This window comes from Pantherophis guttatus, chromosome 4 (assembly GCF_059756535.1).
Source record: "Pantherophis guttatus breed Tessera chromosome 4, ASM5975653v1, whole genome shotgun sequence".
NCBI lineage: Eukaryota > Metazoa > Chordata > Lepidosauria > Squamata > Colubridae > Pantherophis > Pantherophis guttatus.
In genome coordinates this window covers 60,914,844-60,934,702 of record NC_142066.1, presented here as the reverse complement: position 1 = coordinate 60,934,702, position 19,859 = coordinate 60,914,844, and the positions used below count along the sequence as shown (strand labels likewise).

The window sequence follows — 19,859 nt, the reverse complement described above, 5'->3', positions numbered from 1 at the left end:
ATTTCTCTAAGTCAATTCCATGTCCAAAATTTCCCCCCCAAGCAAAACGTAATTAAAAAACTATATGGATATTTATTAGAGGTTAAGTTGGAAGAAGAACTGTTAACTCATACTTAACTTGTTCTCCATTAAGACTTCTAGATTCCTCTCACAGTTATTGCCATTAACTAGTTACTACCTATTCTATATCTGTGCATTAAGTTTTCCTTGCCTAAATCGCAATTGGGACTGGAACACAGATCAACTCCATCTTTTGTACATGTGTTGTCATCTCACATAAAAACGAAGGAGCAGGGTTTTGGTAGAACACTTGTCATTTGGCATTTTGTCTTCCATGGATTTCCAAGGTGTTGCCTTGAAGTACTCCATAAGAAGGTCAACCTGCAGTCTGCCAAAACTGCTCTTGAGATGTTTCTCCTAGATAGGAGTAGAACCTCTGCATAACAGTTGTCTCCAGTCCTGAATCCATGGTTGCAGCCCAAAGGATCATCAGTGATATCAAAAACATTGAAATATCCAGCCAACATCATATACCACATTCTTCTGTCCATCTCCAGTAAAGCTCATCCATCAAGCAAATTCTTCACTTTCATTACCAAACCAGAACTCAGACTGAAATATATTTAGAAAAGCAGCATGCTCCAATGGTGCAATTGGCTTAATCGCTAGTACTTTGCCCAAGAAAGGGTAGTCATTATTACACTGAAATTTGACATTAAGATAGAAAGCCCTCGCAACCTCAATTAATGGGTTAAAGCTTTTCCTGAGCAGGCACAGAGGGCTGGTTGCTTTCAAGGAGAGAGAATCAGATCTTTAACAATGAAAAAAAATACAAACTCAAAATTCAGCAATCATCACCTTTATTGATTCCAAGCAAATCTGCAAAGGTCACATTCGTACCTCATGCATATCCCCCACTGAAAACTTGGCTGAGCCTTAGCGTGGAGAAGATGGCTATGTGGCAGGAAATGTTCACATAAAACAAGTTGGAATTTCACCATGATTCATAATTTTGCACACCTTGAATCAAACACTTCCACAGCTATTTGCAGATTCTTTACACTTGATGCAAAGTCCAACATGTATCAAGCCATTTATCATCAGCCTCTTTGTTCTCAGATAGAAAGTCTTGTTAATCATTTTTTAACATTCATTCCATATACTTCACATCAGCTCGTCCTCATTGGTTATGTGCAAGTGCAGTTCCACTAGCCTCTATTCTGGAAATACGGGATTCCTTTGGCCCATTTTATCACAGTCAGCATTATCAGACCAGCTGCAAGAACAACACAGATTATTGTAAATAAACCCTAAACTAGAAACAGCCCTCCCATGATACAGGTAATTCTCTCCACTACACCTCAGGTGAGCAACTCTTTGGCTCTCTAAAACCAGTAGCCACTTAGCCCTTAGATAACTAGAAATAACTATTTCCTGACTTAAAGATCTCAGAATTTCTGGATCTTCTCACTAGGATATTCTTCCCAATCAGATGGTCTAAGGATCAAAGATATGGATTAGGGATATGTTCTCCCTTGCTATGGTACCTTTCGACTTCTTAGGCTTCTTACCTTTTCCTGGATTTTTTACGCTTTGCTTTGCTTTTATGCTTTGCTTCGATGAGGCAAATAACAAGGATGATACTTATCACAAAGAACACAGCCAGGGCAAGACTAAGGCCCAGCACAATCTTTTGGATAGGGAATTGGCAGTAATTATTCAGATACCAGAACATGTCCAAATTATCGCAACTATGGGAAAGAGAAATGAATTGATAAAAAGAGCTTTCTTTGCAAGACTCTAAGTAACTTCCAATAGCAAGATTTCATTAAAGCATTGCATTAAAATAATAAAACAGAAACATTAAAATAGAATAAATCAATAGGCCTCACAACATAACTACCAAAGAAACTATAACTATCACATTCTGTTAACCTGTCTTCATAGATAAAAAAGGATTGATTTCATTCGGTTTTGGAACACTAGTAAGTGGGGAGCCATCCTAGCTTCTTAGAGTGGGAAAAAAGACAATGATGAGTCCTTCGGCTAAGAAACAGAGATGAGCATCGCCCTCTAAAGTCAGAAATAACTGGACAGGGACAACCTTTACCTTTCGTTTCCAAATAGACTCCAAAGCAGCCCCAACTAAAGGTCATTACTGTGATCCAAACAAGAGATGATGAAAGCACGAGAGACAATCACTAGAGTATTTTGTTCTAGAACACCATCTGGTAATTGTGTAACTGTGATGTGCTTTTTAATATTTTTGTCATATGCTAAATAAAATAAATAAATTTAAAACACAGGGGAATTAATGCTCATTTAGTATTTTATTCATTCCTAAAGTACTGCCCTCAAATCACTCTAACCTTGTAGAGTTTGTGCTAGAGTCAGTATTCCAAGAAAGCTCTTTTGAAGTTATCAACCAAATTATACTAGGATATTAATTCCTTTATTTTACACAATTTGATACTCCAAATACTGTATTTTTCAGAGTATAAAACGCACCTACCTTTTTTGGTGAGGAAAAGAAGAAAAAGAAATCTGCCTCTGCCTCTGAGCAATTTTGCCTTGTTTCAGCAAACAGCAAACAGGAAACAGCCTGCTTTACTTTCATTTTCATTTTCAGCATAGCTTGATTAGCACAAGGGGAAAAAAATCTGCTCCAGCAATTTACCTCTTTGCAGCAAGCAGTAAAGCCCTGTGCAAAACAGCTGAGAGCAAATCAGCTGAGAGTCAGGAGGCCGGTCCAATCAACTTGTGCTAATTAGCCTGTGCTGAAGCTGAAAGGAGCTGTTTTTTCTTGCTGTTTGCTTGCAAGGAGGTAACTGCTGCAAGGCAGAGGCCAAAGGGTAGGGGCCAGTGGGTGGGCGGGGCTACATTTGGTGTATAAGATGCACCTAAATTTTCACCCCTTTTAGGGGAGAAAAAAGTGCGTCTTCTACTCCGAAAAATACAGTAAATCATTTTACCTGCTTTTCTTATTTTCTTCATTTGTCATAGAATTTTACCAATTTAATACATCGATTGATCAACCCATTGGGATACCAGAAATAGCTTAAGTTTTTTCCTGAAGATCTGGTGAGTAGTTTGACTGAGACACTGCTTGGAATAAATTAGATGGCTAGAATGTTGGACCATATTGCCCTATGCAACCTCTCCCTGTACACTAATCCAAGAATTCACCTTGGTTTACCTAGAAGCACCGGGAGATGAAACATCAGTAGAAATATCTGGAGCGCTCACTGAAGTAGTCTAATGTAGTCAAGTTGACTACATTATCTGATCAGATTACTATATTAGGGATTACCTATTGGTGATAAGGGTGGCCAAATGTCAATATTTTCTCACCCACATTGCATCCACTGATAATTGTGCAGTGGTCGTGTTCAGGATCATTTGTTCTCAGTTAGGTAGGGATGGCTTTTCAGCAGTGGTGAAATTCAAATTTTTTTACTACCGGCTTGGTGGGCGTGGTGTGGCTTGGTGGGTGTGGCTTGGTGGGCGTGGCAGGGGAAGGATACTGCAAAATCTCCATTCCCACCCCACTCTGGGACCACCCAGAGGTGGTATTTGCCAGTTCTCTGAACTACTCAAAATATCCGCTACCGGTTCTCCAGAACCTGTCAGAACCTATTGGATTTCACCTCTGCTTTTCAGAACATCTGCTGGGCCATTGTGAGAATTATTCAGGCTATCTGATGGATAAAGTCATTCAGATCAACTCCAACATGGATTTTGATTGTGCAGGGCAGACCAAAGTGTCTGGGGTATGATCTGATGGTACAATCTGGATGCATTTGAGACCTTGACTCATGATGAAGTAGACAGGGCTTTTGCGTTGTTACTTTGGTCACATGTTTACTGGATTTGGGTTATAAAAATGGCCAAGGAGGTGACCTGTTGGGTCCATGCTGTGCTGTGAGGTATTTTGATAGAGGGAGTGATATACCTCCTGCCTCAAAAGACGCCCTTTTCTCTTATTGTATTTCTTCTTGTTTTTCTTCTATTTACTTGTAAACTGCCCAGAGTTATAGGGAGTCGGACATCATACAAATTTAATAAATAAATAAATAAACATTTTGATAACAACTATATTAATAACAGCTTTGTATGTAGATTTTAGGAAAATGTGGGATTTTGCAGGCCGAAAAATGTAGTGAGATGGGAGAACATCTCTGTTAGATCTAATAACTGTTCAAGATTTAAGATTTACATCCTAATGAACCTGACTCTAAAGGACTCCTTTCATACTCCTCCTCCTTCTGTCTACTTACATGCAGTGGGGGCCAATTTCAGAGACTCGGCAAACACCATTGAAGCAGTTTATGGAATCTTGAATGCCACTGAAACATCTCGAGACACAGCGCACAGTACCATTTGTTATGTGGGGATAATAGTATTCTGCATACTTTACGCCACTAATATTTTTACAGGTGTCTGGAAAAAAAGAGGTGCTAAATATATAATGAACTATGGGCAATACATGTAGGTCAAATGAACAAACTATACTGTAACCAACTATGATCTGAGGCAGCAAATTTGCTCAAATATAGCAAGATAATCCCATTCCCTCACCCTGCCCCATGTACTAGTTTTATAGCAGTTTTGAAAAATATTCTTCTTTGGCAGAAAATGAAAGATATCTGCACAATTATGATAGAACTACAACCTCAAAGAGAGATAATCAAGATGATTGTAAGAACTGAAACAAACAAATTTAGAAGAATTTATAGGTGGCCCAACTCTGCAAGGAAGAATTAAAGTTTTAATACAAAACAGATGGAGGGACTGAAAACTCATCTTTCTCTATCTTTCTTCAGTTCTTCCTTATATCCTCCTAACTACCATATAAATCTGTCCTTACAGTACATCTTTAGCTTTTTTCCTTTAGTTACTGTGCCATTTATAGTACAATATTTACTTAGAGCCAAATTGAGTTTTAGCAAAAGAACTAAGTCTCCTTTATATTTTCTTCATTCTTGTTCTTCATCCTTGAATTTTCCACTCTGTTTTACTATCATTATTCAAGTACATCCTCAACATTGCTGGATTCTCTCCCCCCCACCCCTAATTCTTAATAAATACTTAATAGTTACTGCTTTTTCTTCATTCCCAGCCTATTGTCAGCCATGTTAAACTTGTCCTTAGTTGTTCCAGTTTTAAAATAGTGTTTTTCCTCTTCCTTTTGGCACAATTTTTCTATAGGTAGGTTCTGACATACCTGTGTTTCCCCGAAAATAAGACCCTGTCTTATATTTTTTGAACCCTGAAATAAGTGCTTGGCTTTATTTTCAGGGATGTCTTATTACTTTGGGGCGCGTGGAGCAGGACGGGGCTCCCCTTGCTGTTTTACCTGATTTCCAGCTCTGTCTCCCTAACCCTAACTAGAGGAAATGGCGGGGACCGGCTGCACATGTAGTTAAATATTTTTGAGGAGGGCTTATTTTCAGGGGTGGGGGGGCTTATTTTAGTGAATACGCTCAAAAGCCCGATTTGGCTTATTATCCAGGGAGGTTTTATTTTCAGGAAAACAGGGTACTCTATCAACAGGTGGCTGCTGTGATGATACCCCCCACCCCAGAATATGAGGCTGAGAACCGTCTCCGTATTATTTTGCAAGAGAGACAAATCACTGGTTTCCTGAAAGTAATCTACCTTCAGGATGCTCACTGTCAGTTTTCAAAGTAGATACTGTAAGAGGGTTTTTTAGAATTATGGCTGTAGCGTCCTAGATAAAACTTAATGGGAGGTGAAATGAAGCCAAGGAATCAATCTCTTTCCTCAAGCTGTCTTACATTTAACAAAAATGACAGTATAATAGTCAGGCCTCACTACTCTGTCAGTGTCAGGACTAGCAATTTATGCTTATATGTTTTTCTGCTGGCTCAAGAATTGGCACTTTAGCATAGTTGCCTAGTTCCTAGCTAGAGAAAAGCATAAATGACAACATCTTTTAGCATGACTTGCACAGCTTCTTTTCCATCTTCATCTTGTCTTTGCCTCACTGCTAATGCTACAATGGGCATATGGTAGTTGGGGAAGACTTCATTGATTGGTTGATTGATTCATTGATTGATTAATTCATTCATTCTCCATGGATTTGCTCTGGGGGATCCCCTTAGCTTGCTAGAGGTTCCCCATGACTGTGCCATGTGATTGAAACTACAAGCTGATATAAAATAGTTAGATGAAATAGATTGATAGCAGTGGTGGGTTGCCCCCTGTTCAGACCGGTTTGCAAGGACCAGTAGTAAAACTGGCGGGAGGCTCCACCCACCACCCCAGATGTTGTCATCAGCGATCTGCGCATACGCAGAAGCAAGGTGCATGCGCAGAAGCCAGGTGCACGCATGCGATCCCGTTGCGAACTGGTAGTAAAGGTAAGTAGAACCCACCCCTGATTGATTGATAGATGGATTGGATCTATATATCATCAAATATTCCATGGACTTTCATTTATGTATGAAAACAAACAGTTCAAATATCCATGGCAGTGTTAGCACATTTAAAATGTGGATTGAACAATTAAGTAGTTTAAAAATATAAAACATAGTCCCAATAATCTTCACACGTCTACCCATCTGTTTACTGAAACTTACCGTTTAATGAATAATTTGCATTAAGAATTGAGTTAGGTAAAGAAACAAAGCACAGTTCTGGTCCTGGGGGGAAAAAGTATAATTGTATTCATTAGTTATCTGGGGTGATTATATACCTTGGTTTATTTCATCCAAAATTCTTCTCCACCCAAAAAAATTAAATAGGTCTTTTTAAACAACCCACTAAAGTGCAGGAAAACCATTAACTTTACTTCTTCAAGCCAGGATAGTGGAAACACGATTATTATCTTTGGTCCAAACTTTGTTTTATTCTGCATTGCAGTTTTCATTCTTGATGAACCAAGTACTATAAATCTCTTCCCTGCCCAGTAGAGGGGATCTGAGGCTGAGCCCCCCAAGATCTCCCCTCCTTTTCTCAGGCAAAACCTCCCGTATTCATAGCCCCTTGCCCCCAGAAGAAAAGGGAATTATAAGCACAAAAACATAAGGAATGAACCAAAGCTGCATTTGAGCCCTACATCTTCTGTCCTTTTGCCCCGAGAAACCAAGCAAACCAATCTGTTTCTTGACCCACATACACCACACCAGTTTTTTTGGGGAAAAAACTTTCCTCTGATTTGGGGCAAATAGAAAAAAAAGAATGTATTTGCTGCCATCTAGTGGCTATATTGAAATGTGCAAACCATCCGAAAGGAGGTTTGTGCCTGCTGAAAAAAAGGTGGCTCATCCTAAAAGCACTCTTGTTTAAAAGAAGAAAGAGCCAGGAATCTTGCTTATTTCTCACCCAGGAAAAACCATATCCAAGTGGAAGAGTTTACCCAGCCATACCATACCTGAAGGCTCAATACACTCTCCTTCGGTATGTATGTTTTTCAAGGCGTGTATCACTGCCTCTGTAATAATTTCCATTATATGCGGAATAATTTCCTCATTATTCCATATTAGTACTTGGGAGATGATTTTATGTTCCACAATAATACTTCCATTCCTAAAGAAAAAATGAAGGAAAAACAATTCCTCAGGTGCTGAACTAAAAAAGTTTTCCCTCCATGAAGGTATGATAAAGACTGTAATACCCCCACCTCTTTCCTCCATCAAATTCAAAATGAACTAGTACTTCTAGTCCTTTCCATTTAATCCACACAACTATTTTAAGAAAGAGCTTAGAATAAAAGTTTCAGACTGGCACAAAGTTCCTCTGGAAGCTTCCTGACTAAGTGGGATTTCAACCCTGACTTTAGTCTAACTGCTTTAATTTGCAAGATCATCATTGTTGGTGCTTCTCTTGAACAGCTATTTGATCCTCCTCAGATGTTTCCTGGAACACATGGTGACTGAAAGTATATATAAGACATGCAAAATGCCCAATCTTCAAATTCTCTAGCCGTGCTTGGTTCCTTCCCTGCTCAGGCCCTGAACTATCTACATTGTTAAAAAAAGAAATCTGAAGAAAAGTTGCTTAAACCAAAAAAGAGGATCCACAATGGGAGAAAAGTTCTACCCATATTCAAGTTCATTTGAGGGCTCATCATCCCAAAAAATAAATTAGTCTCTTTTTAGATACCCACCTCATTCGTAAGATCTCCACATCACGGTATCCAGGGACACCACCATAAACAACTTTCATCTACAAGGTAGAAAAAGTAAAAGAAAGCCTTTATAAACTGTTGGAAGAAATATCCTTCTGGGTTCAGCTCCAAGTGGGGAAAAAGACACTGGAGACATGGAGACTGCTTGGAAAGATGGTTTAATGGTGGACAGGATCACATGCTTGAGTTCCTGAACAGAAAAAGGGCTGAGATACAGCTGAGTCCCCAGGTTTTATGCTTTCTCTGGCTTTGAACTTCCTGGGGCCCCGAAAGAGTATCCTGATTGGTTGTCCGACTCCCAGGGGGTGGGAGTCTTATGCCATGTGGTGAGTTTCTATCTAGATGGGTCCCATTGTGTTAGTTTCTGTTGCTGTTGTGTTGCAGATGAAGGTCCATTGACAAAGATTGAGTTTCTGCCTCTGGCCCATTAACAAAAGGGTGGGGGCAGGAAGGTGGGAGCTGCTTTGTCTTTAAAAACATACTTCTCCATTTCTCATACAGGGAAACATAATATTCTGCCTTTTTAATATTTCCTAAAATAATTCATTCTTCCAGGAAAGGGGTGGGTGCTAACTTCCTACAAAACAAAGAAACCTATGCCAGGAAAGAGACTTGAATCAGAAGCAAGCTCCTAAAGCATTGAGTATGTGGTCTGTGCTATGTCTTGTCTAATTCTCCAGCTGTGCAAGAAGCAAGTTTTTGATTGGGAAGAAGTCACATTCTTCATATGAATTAGGAGTGCTGGTCTTGGTTAAAGAAGAGGGTAAGATACATTACATTGAAATGGTGACATTGATCACATGTAGGCTATTTCCTTGATCCAGTAAATCTTACCTGCTTTTTAAACTGAGCGTGAATTTCCCGAGAATAGCTAGAGTTTAAGTCTTCCAGAGATTTCTTGAACTCTCTGTTAGTAACCCTCACCCGAGCTTCAACAGTAATGGTCACAGATACTAAAAGAGAGGGAAAGAGATATTCATATGAACCTCAAAAAGTTATTTCCCTGCAGTGCAAAGGAATTCTAAAATGTGACAGGCAAAAGGTAGGTGTGTTCCCATTCTCCAACATGGTTTCAAATGCCTAAATCCAAAGATCCTCATCTGGTTTGAAAACTTTTTATTTCGTGATAAAAAGAAGCAGTAAATGACTAATCAGGTATTTTTGAGACAATCTCCAAATCCCACCTCCATGATTCTTCTTAGATTTAAAAAAAAAAAATCCTTATTTAGCACAGAACAGGCATATCTTCATGAGGCCTCTATAGCCATGAGCGGGGAAAACATTAGCTCCAAATTAATCATTTTAGCTTGGGGCGGGCAAACCACTGTAACCCATCCTTCCCAGATAGGTGGAACTTGGAATAGAGAGCTATCTATTTCTCTACATGTTCCTGGTTTACATGCACTATAATGGAGCTTCTATTAAGACACATTTTCCAAACTTAGTTCTTCCATATGCAATCTCTTATTCTAGTATGATAATCCAACCTATCTGGAAGCAAGCAATTTGAGAAAGTTGTGTTTTGTTTTTTTTTTAATTTGATTTATATGCCGCCCTTCTCCGGAGACTCAGGGTGGCTTACAATGCGCTAAGCAATTGTAAGTGTTAGGCTGTCATCAGGAAAAAATAATCAAGCTCTCCTTGACCATACTTACATTCAGTGACTGAAATTTCATCCTGGAGGAACTCACACTTGGGCCCATAGTATAAATCTTTATCACAGATGCATTTGGTCCCTTCAAATATTCCACCATTGTAGCATAGCTCTAGAAGAAAGAGACCCCCACTTATCAATGTAATTTGGGAATTGTCATTTTTATTTATGAAATGTCTGTCGCTTTCCATTGTCAAAAGAAATCTGGACAGGTGGCTTCTGGTTTGACTTCCGTCGCCTCCAGACGGTCTTTCGGGACCGCCAGCCTCATTGCCTGTAAAGAGCCGTCTCTACAGCTGAGAGACGGCTCGAAAAACTCCGTCTCCTCAAGGAGACGTGAGATAGAGCCAGTGAGGGCAGGTAGAGCCCTCTGCGAACTCCCCAGAGTTTTTTATTACTCTTGGGGAGGAAGCAGAATGTGGCTCCCCATCCAGCTCGCTGCTGCTCCGGGCTTCGACGGAACTCTGCTTTTTGCAGAGTCAGGCGACGGAATCAATCCATTCAATGAAAATCAACAGATTGCTTAAACAAATAGGATGAAATCCGGATTTGGGACCCTAAATCGCAAGTATTTCTAACAATTTTATAAGTGATTTTAAAGCGAAGGAGAAAAAGTTTAAAATGGTGACTGGCTGAGGCTTGAGAAGAAGAAAGCTGAAAGCGAAAGTCCTTCTGCCTGAATAGTTTAACACGTTACAAAGTAGCAGAAATAATAGCGCTGGCTAGAATTGAAAAGAAAAATTTCTATTTTATGTTTCTTCCTTTTTGGAGACTTGATATTGATATCGTTTGGAGAGAAGTCTTTTTCTTTAAAAAGAGTTTGTCTGTGTGGCAGGATGGCGTTAAAACTGATAAAGCCAGACAAACAAGCAGCGGGGGGGGGCTCCCCGTTTTACAAACCATATGAACAAGTTTTGAACTTGCAGACTCAGAAGAATGGCTTTAAAGACCTAAAGGAATTTGTCTTGGAGGAGATGGCAAGACATGATGAGATTGTGAACCAGAATCTTGAAAAATTCAGGCAGGAAATTAAGGAGTTGGTACAACAAAAATATGCCAATCTGAAACAACAGATTGTAACAGCTTTGAAAACTTTTTCAGAAATAGTTATAAAGATGGATAAAGATACCAACTTAGAACTAGAGTCTAAAATGAAGGAAGCTGATCATAAGATTTATAATCTGGACAATAAAATACAAAGAATTGAAAATGATTTGATAAATATTCAAGACATTTCCTCAGAAGTAAAGTCTAAAAAGGAAGCTGATCATGAGACTTATAATGCAGATAATATAAAACAAAGGATTGAAAAAGAAGTCACAATGATGCAATACAGGTCCGTGCAATTTGCGGTCAGAATGAGGGGACTACAGGAAAATAATAGAGATGATTTGAGAAAGATGTCTGCTGAAGTTCTGGCTGTGATTTTAAAGGTTAGTCCTGAAGAGGTATCCTGTAAGATTGACAAGGCCTACAGAGTAAATTCTTGGGTGGCAAAGCAAAAGCAGTTGCCTAGAGATGTGGTGATTTACTTTACTGATAAAGGAATAAGAAATGATATTGTGCAAAAGTCTTTTAACTCCACTCTAGAAATGAACGGAAGGAAGATTTGGATATATAAAGAGCTGACGTCTAAGATATTAAAGGACAGAAAGGAATTTGGATTTTTGGTGACTGAGCTAAAGAAACAAAACATCCCATTTAGGTGGGATGCTCCAGTTGGCATAATATTGAGATACCAAGGAGAAAGATATCAATTAAATACCCTTTGAAAAGCGGAAGAATTTTACTACAAGGTTCTTAAAAAGGATTCAACATCTCCATGTAGACCATCAGTGTTAGGACAGGACGGGAATAAAGAAATGCGAAATGAACAAGAGATTGAAACCCAGGCTAAGCAGATGGAGATAGAGGTAATGGAAAAACAACAAGTCACAGAGGCCCTTTCGGACGAGTCACTTTTGGATTCTCCTTCAGAGGTTATAGCTGGATTATCTACAAATACAAGAGAGGCGGCTTTGGATTTTAATGTGATGTCTTATCAAGTTACAGACCAGCATGGAAATCAATCAGCTGATATACAAGTCCTAGAAAGGCAACCAGGATGGAGATCTAAACCACAAAAAGTTAAGAAGAGAAGAAGCAGGTCCTACAAAACTAAAAAATTTTAGACTAAACAACAGTTTAATGCCAGTTACTTAAGAGACGTTTAAATATAATAAGCGGGACTTATAGATGGATGATACATGAAAATATAGCTGAGGCAAATTATTGACTTATACTATTTTGAGAAGAATAACAGATCTCTGCAGTGCTGTGTTTTTGGGATGTGGAAGATGGGCTCCAACTGAGTGGATTGGAACTTTCTATTCTGGACTCTTTGAAAAATTGATTACGTATATGTTGAGCTATTTTCCAGCAAGCCGGGCTGGCTTAGGAAGAAATTTTTTAAAATTTTTAAATGTTTAATTGGTTTGTGGTTTTTTAAATTTTGGGCCAAATTTATATAGATTTTAATTGTTTTTAATATTTGTATTTCATGTTTTTAATTCTGGCTGTGCACCGCCCTGAGTCCTCAGGGAGAAGGGCGGTATATAAAGTGAAAATAAATAAAAAAATAAAAAAATAAAAATAAATAAGGCATGAGAACTATGGGATTGGGGCATGCAGAAGATCTGATTGTTACCCTAACACGGTGGTTGGAATTAATAATCTAGATGAAAGACACTACAGAAGATATTATATGGAATATAAATATAAAGTCACTCGGGTGGTTTTTTATACACGAAAATATTCATTACTGATGGGGGCAGATTGTAATTGAAGATACTGAACATACTGTTGGAACTAGAACTTGATGTTACCCTTACATGGGCGATGGAATTAATAATCTAGTTGAAAGACATTACAGAAGATATTATATGGATTACTTAAAGTCATTTGAGGATTTTGTTTATATATGGAAATATTTCTTAGTGGTGTGGTGTGGGCAGAAGATCAAAGATATTAAAATACTATGTATGGTAGACCTGTAGGAAAAGGGGTGGAGATAGGTTAGGTTACTGATTGTTTAGTTTAGGAAAAGGGATGTTAGGTTCAGATATTAATATACATAAAAAATTTGAATTAAGAGATATATGTATGGGGGTGGAGGAAATGGGTAGATTTTGAGTTGAATAAATGCCAAATTAGGATTTATTATATAGTTTTATAGCTGAAGGTTGCTTTGAAATGTATAGTATAAGGGGGATATAATAACAATGTTAGAAAGAAATGGTTAGCATGTGGGTGGTGGTGTAAAAGGATGGTAAAGTATTATTTAACTTGATATCAATGATTTTATCTTGAAGAAGCCATGGGGGGGGGAGGGTTAGGGTTAGGGGGGGCTAGGGAGGAGGGGGGGAAAGGGGGAAAAATTTGTATTTGAAAAACTTTTTCAATAAAAAAAAAAGAAAGAAATCTGGACAGTGTATAGTTCTATGGACACCTGGGTCCGTAGAATAAATCCTCATTACAGCGGCAATTGGTCCCATCAAATATTCCACCGTTGTGGCATATCTCTGGAACAGAGTGGAACAGTTCAAGAGTGGGTTTCAAATCCCGTCGCTACCGCTTTACTCATGGGTGCGTGCGCATGCGCGCAATGCTTCTGAGCATGCGCAGAAGCGTCCAGGCGGGTGGGCAAAAGCTCCCACCGCCGCAACTGGTTCGCCCAATCCGGGGCGAACCAGTAGCAACCCACCACTGGAACAGTTCCCTTATATAGATTTGGAAATTATAATCTATTCTTATAAAATGGCAATTTAAGCAGAAGCATTACTCTTTATTACATATACAAAAATAAACAAACTAGCAGATAAATGAGCTCACATGTATTCATACAACATCAGTTGTAACTGCTTTTCAATTTTTTCAATCTCTAAATTGATATTAGCTAAAAGGAATAGTGGGAAAACAGGTCAGTTTTTCAAGCAATGAAGTGGAAAATGTGGTCAGTTCAATTGTGTTGTGTTTTTTTTTTAAAGAATGAAAAGAGAAGTCTTGTATCTTGCCTTTTCCATTAGAAAATATTTCTCTGTTGCTTTTTAAATGTTTGAAGACTATTGACACTCCAAATCAGTACTTCAATCTCTCTTTATCACATTCATATTTCAAATAAATGATTCAAATAAACACCAAATAACCAAAATTTGGCAAAACATGAAAACAATTCATCTGTGATCATGGAGTAACCTGTACAAGCTAAAGATCATGAATGCTCAATGCTCTCAATGTGTTATTCCAGAGTTCTAGCACAAGGCAACCATGTCCCAAAGGAGATGTCCAACTTCCCAATCTCCCAGAACAGATGGGAGCTTTCTGTGGTCTTTCAGCTACTGCTGAAATATCACTCTCAGATACCCCAGCCAGGATTGCCAGGAGTAAGAGACGAGGGAGCAATCACTGTGTAGGGAAAGCCACAAGTATCATCCCCACAATACGAAGGGAGAATCACTTCATATGATTAGGCTACAGTCACAGGCACACTTACAAGGCAGTATTTTGCATAGAAATGTGATGAATAGTGGTTAATCCCATTCATACTCAATCTGCCCTAAACTGTACCCATTTCTTAAAAAAAAAATAAAAATAGAAGAGCCAAGCTATGCTTCAGACCAAAGGTCACCATACTGTGATCACAGGAACAGAAGAAAAATTTTGAAAAGTTTAAAATAGGAATGAGACAAGCAAATGAAAACTGATCAAATGAAAACTGATACTCACGACTTGTGGTAGTTGTGAACGCTGTGCTTGTAGTGCTAATAGGGATGGTGGGGTGTGGGGTGGTTCTGGTCCCAGCAGGGTGTGTTGGAGAGGTGCTTATTTCTCCTGAGAGAGCACTTGATGTTATACTTGTTGTGACAGTGCCATTGAGGGTTTCTTGAACAAGGAACTCACATTGGGGCCCATAGTATAAATCTTCATCACAGATGCATTTGGTCCCATCAAACGTTCCACCATTGTAGCATAGCTCTAGAAGAAAAAGACCCCCACTTATCAATGTAATTTGGGAATTGTCATTTTTGTTTATGAAATGTCTGTGGGTTTCCATTGTCAAAAGAAATCTGGACAGTGTATAGTTATAAAACACATAAATGTTTTATAACAATCCAAAGATAATGGACATCACAGAAGAATAGTAAAATCCTAACTCACATATTCTTAAAAAGAGCCTTCCACACATTCCCTAAGCCAGGAATGTGGCTGGGGGAAGAGCTGAGTTTCCAAGACATTTTTCTTTTTTTGGGAAAAAAGCTAAAATAGCTATTGTGATGAAGTAAGATTCAACTGCCAAACATTTACAGTAAATTCATATTAATAAACAGCTAATAAAAAAAGTTGGCATCATATTGCACTTTGGTTAAAAATATTTTAAACTTTGGAAGAGATGTTACTTGACTTCTTTTTACAAAAAAATGTATGATTTATAGATGAAGCAATCATATATAAACTAAGATGCCTATTCTCATGTTGCACCCTTTAGAATATGAGATTTTCAAACTATTTTTGACAGAGTTTATTGATCCAATAATATTGGTAGCTTAGATCAATTTATAATTGATATTTCATGTCCAATCTGATTATTCATTCATGTTCACAACAGCTCCAAAACTCCCCTACTCTCTAACATGTTTTTGAGACAGAAACTCTTTTAGTTTTTCTTGTACATCAAAATATCTTTATGGCTAGATAGACAGTTTTGGTTATATAAAGCAATTAATTACTGAATTATCAAGAAATAAAATGCAACTACAGAATATAGCTAAAAGTATTTCTATACCTTTAGTCATTCATCCCACTTTTGAAAATGCACAGAAGAGAATCTGCCTAAGATATTATTCTTGGGAATTACCTCAGACATTTAAAATTGCACCAAAATCAGCACAAACACTGAGTTATATTTAATTCGACTTTTCTGATTAAGAGACGAGCAGAAATAATTCTGATTCTGCATTCTGTTTGAAGAGTTGTTTATATCTTTGGCCCTACTCACCTGCTTCAACACAAGGGACAAGAAAGAAGAGAAAGAGAGCCCACGTCTTCATTTTAGATTGTTTCTTAAAAGCCTAGGACTGAATCCAAATCAATGTTACTCATGTGAGACTCAGGCACACTTGAGGACCTCACCCTGTTTCTTAAGGAAAGAAAGGTAGAACTGAGGACCTTGGACACCTGAAAGACGGAAAAGGAAAGCTAATCAGCTCACAGTGAACGGATATATTGTTGTTTTTTTCTTCTGTCACAAAGTCTGGGTGTGCAAGAAGGGCAATCAAATCAAGCTGGTACTTTGTGAGTCAATGTAAATGAGAAATGAGTTCCGGACTGACTCCTAAAGATTCAGTTCTTCCTTTTCAAATAATCAGATGGATAATTCTTTTTGTTCACAAGCCAATATAATGCAAGAGGAAAAACAAGCACATATATACCAAACACACATAACCCCTTTTATTTCATATCTTTTTATCTCTCATACCATGATAAACCTATTCTTACAGCAGATACAAATAGTATCAGGCAGTTTGATCATAGTCCTGGACAGGGTGTTTGTTTGCTATCATCCCTTTTCTTCGATCTGGAACATGGACGTTAGTGCTGTTGACCCCATATGATTCTTGGAAGGTTAACAGCAATGAAAAAGCTGCTTAAAAGGCTGGGACAGGACTTTAAAACAGTATTTGAAAGGTATTTGCTAAACCATCAAATAGATCTATTTACCATTTTATATGTGATTATTAGTTAGATTTATTTTCCTTGTCCGATGTTCAAAATGATATATATAGCATCCCCCGATTTTAATTTTTCCACATAACCTCAACCTTGCATGGCAGCCTGGGCTAAAAGAAAGTTTCTAGCCAAAGGTCATCAAAAGATCTTTCATTAGTGAAGGTGAATTTGACTTCACTTTGGAAATCTGGGCCTTATTACACATTGGCACCTACAGTTCAGTAGAATGAATGAAGGTTTCAAGCAACTATTCTCTGGAGAATATGCTCTCATAACATTCCTGAAAAAAGATTCATTCTGGACTACTATGGAAAATTTACATGCATTAAATCCAGTCATTTGATATTGATTAGAGCATAGCCAAATAGGTTTGCCAAACCCACCGCCACTCCCTGGTTTCTCCCAAACCTGAAGTCATCCATGAAATGCAACAAGACATTATATATCCACAAGCTATAGACATGGCTACACAGGGACACAAGAAAGAAAACAGCAACCTGTCTTAAAGCAGATTCTATTTAGTCATCTAATTGTATAGCCACCCATTTTACCAGAAGCAATTCTGGGCAGCATATATTATGGACGTGTATTTCATGGCTGGGTAGTAATTTTTCAACACTTCACTTTTGTGACTCTGAAAAACAGACAGCAGTGCTTCAAGCAGTGAAAACGGCAGGGCCTCCCCTTACCTGGAGAAAGTATGTATCATAATTCTTTCAGGACTCCTAAAAATGTTGAGCAGAAACCCTACAGAAAGGCTTTGGTCAGGCACTAGAGGGCACCGAAGCTATTCAGTACCTATGAGGAAAATGAAGAACTGGCAGAGGGCCTAAATAGTTGTCCCTACTACATTCTTCATGTGGTAAAAAATCAAAATATATTTCCCCAAAGTTGTTCCTGTTAAAACATCTTCCTGCTGGGAAATTCCTTATTTCTTTTTTTTCTTTGCTTGGAAAAAGCGGGGTCAGAGAATTAATTAATACAGAACATTTCTGTCCCCAGCAATCTAAAATTAATAGGTGCATGTAACATAGATATTTGTGCGAGTAAGATTGTCAAGCAAAATCAAGCATTTAATAGTGAGTGCCATACCAAGTGCACTAATCAAACAGGTGGCAAAAAAGTCGGGGCAGTCATGCACAAGCCAGGTTATGTAGACAGTAAACACAGGGTCAATCAAAATGGGCTCAAATGTCTATACACCAATGCACAGAGTATGAGTATTAGAAATTCAAGTAAATGAGGGCAGATATGATATTGTTGCCATTATGGAAACTTGGTGGGATGAAATCCACAAATGGAATATACAGCTAGAGCAGTGGTGAAATCTGAACCGGTTTGCCACCGGTTTACTGGCTGTGCATGTGGGCAGTGTGCCAAATGCACACATGCACAGTGCACACCAAAAGAGGCTTGGGAAAGTAAGTAGAGCAGCGAGGGGGAGATCAGCTGTGACATGATTTAGATCTAGTGATTTTAAATCGCACAGCACAGCTGATCTTCAGAAATACCAGTTCAGAGGAACCGGTAGTTTTTATCACTACTGGTTCATCCAAACTGGTGCAAATGAGTAGCATTTCACCACTGAGCTAGAGGGATTTAAATTATTTAAAAGAAATAGACCAAATAAAAGAGGAGGTAAAGTTGCATTATATATAAGAAATAACTACATCTCTACAGAAATAGAGCACAACAATGATGAAAATTATCGTGAATGCATTTGAGTCAATATAGGTCTATATTATAGGCCATGCAATCAAACAGAGGAAATAGATGAACTTTTTTGCTAGTCAGCTAACTAAGGTATGTAGGAAGCACATCACAATAGTAATGTGGCCAGGACATCAACTGGGAGATAAACTCTGTACCAAGTGGAAGGTCCAACAGGTTCCCAACAAACCTAGCAGACAACTTTGTTTCCCAAAAAGTAGAGAAGGAACAAGGGGTTCAGCCATATTGGACTTAATTCTCACTAACAGAGATGAAATGGTAGAAGGTGTTGAAGCTACAGGAACCTTGGGGGCAAGTGATCATGCAATATTGGAATTCAACATTATGCAAGCACAAGTAGTAGAACAAAGTCAAACTAGAATCTTGGACTTTAAGAGAGCTAATTTCAATAAACTTAGAGAGAGCTTGGGAAGGATTCCATGAATGAGAATCCTCAAGGGGAAAACAACTCAAGAAGTTTGGGAAATTTTGAAAAGTGAGATTATAAAAGCCCAGTCTAGCACAATACCAATAAAGAAGAAAAATAACAGCTCTCAAAAGAAACCAGCATGGCTGCATAAAGAACTCTCTGACAAATTGAAAAACAAGAAGGGCAAGTATAAAAAGTGGAAAGTGGAAATAACTAAGACAGAATATCAGCAAATAGCCCGAGCCTGTAAGATGAAGTGAGGAAAGCTAAGGCTCACAATGAACAAAGGCTTGCAACAAAAGTAAAAAATAACAAAAAAGCTTCTTTCAACATGTTAAAAATAAGAAAAAAGTCAAGGAAACAATTGGCTCATTGCTGGGAGAAAGTGGGAAGAAGTGACAAGCAACAGGGAGAAAGCAGACTACTTAGCTCTTTTTTGCATCTGTCTTTACACAAAGGGAAACAACAGTCCAACCTATCAAAAACAGCACCACAAAGAACAGATTAGAAACACACATTAAAATAGGGAAGAAAATGGTAAATGAACACCTGTCTACCCTAGATGAGTTCAAATCACCAGGACAGATGGATTTGGTTCTGAAGGAACTGAAGGATGAAATCTCAGAACCACTGAACTAAATCTTTCAAAGATCCTGCAGCACAGGGGAATTGCCAGAGGGCTAGAAAAGAGCTGATATAGTTCCCATCTTCAAAAAAGGAAAAAAAAATAGATCCAGGAAACTACAAACCTATCAGCCTGACCTCAATACTAGGGAAGATTCTGGAAAAGATAATCAAGCAACGAATCAGTGAACACCTAGAAGCAAACAAAGTAACAGCCAAAAACCAACATGGGTTTGTCAAAAACAGATCATGCCAGACTAATCTTATTGCACTCTTTGACAAAGTGACAAAATTAGTGGACCAGAGGAATACTGTCGATATAATTTACATGGATTTCAGTAAGGCATTTGATAAAGTAGACCATAACCTACTACTAGATAAAGTAGAAAAATGTGGGTTAGACAGCATCACTTCCAGAGCACTAATAGGTTTCAATTTCAGTCACTACCAGTTTGCTTGTGGGCATGCGCACACACTCTCAATGCTTCTGTGCATGTGCAGAAACGTTTGGGTGGGTGGGCGGA

The 19,859-nt window shown here is 38.3% G+C and overlaps 1 protein-coding gene across 1 annotated transcript; it reads right to left on the bottom strand.

Moving 5' to 3' along the window:
• Positions 1–843: 843 nt before the first annotated feature.
• LOC117665050 (mucin-17-like) lies at positions 844–15,892 on the bottom strand. Its single transcript, XM_034416574.3, has 10 exons — positions 15,841–15,892; positions 14,571–14,819; positions 9,808–9,918; positions 8,987–9,105; positions 8,132–8,190; positions 7,397–7,551; positions 6,603–6,665; positions 4,278–4,440; positions 1,572–1,751; positions 844–1,276 (listed from the first exon to the last, which is right to left on the bottom strand). Exons 1-10 carry the CDS (start codon positions 15,890–15,892, stop codon positions 1,216–1,218), a joined length of 1,212 nt encoding a protein of 403 aa, XP_034272465.1. The 3' UTR covers positions 844–1,215.
• Positions 15,893–19,859: the final 3,967 nt, after the last annotated feature.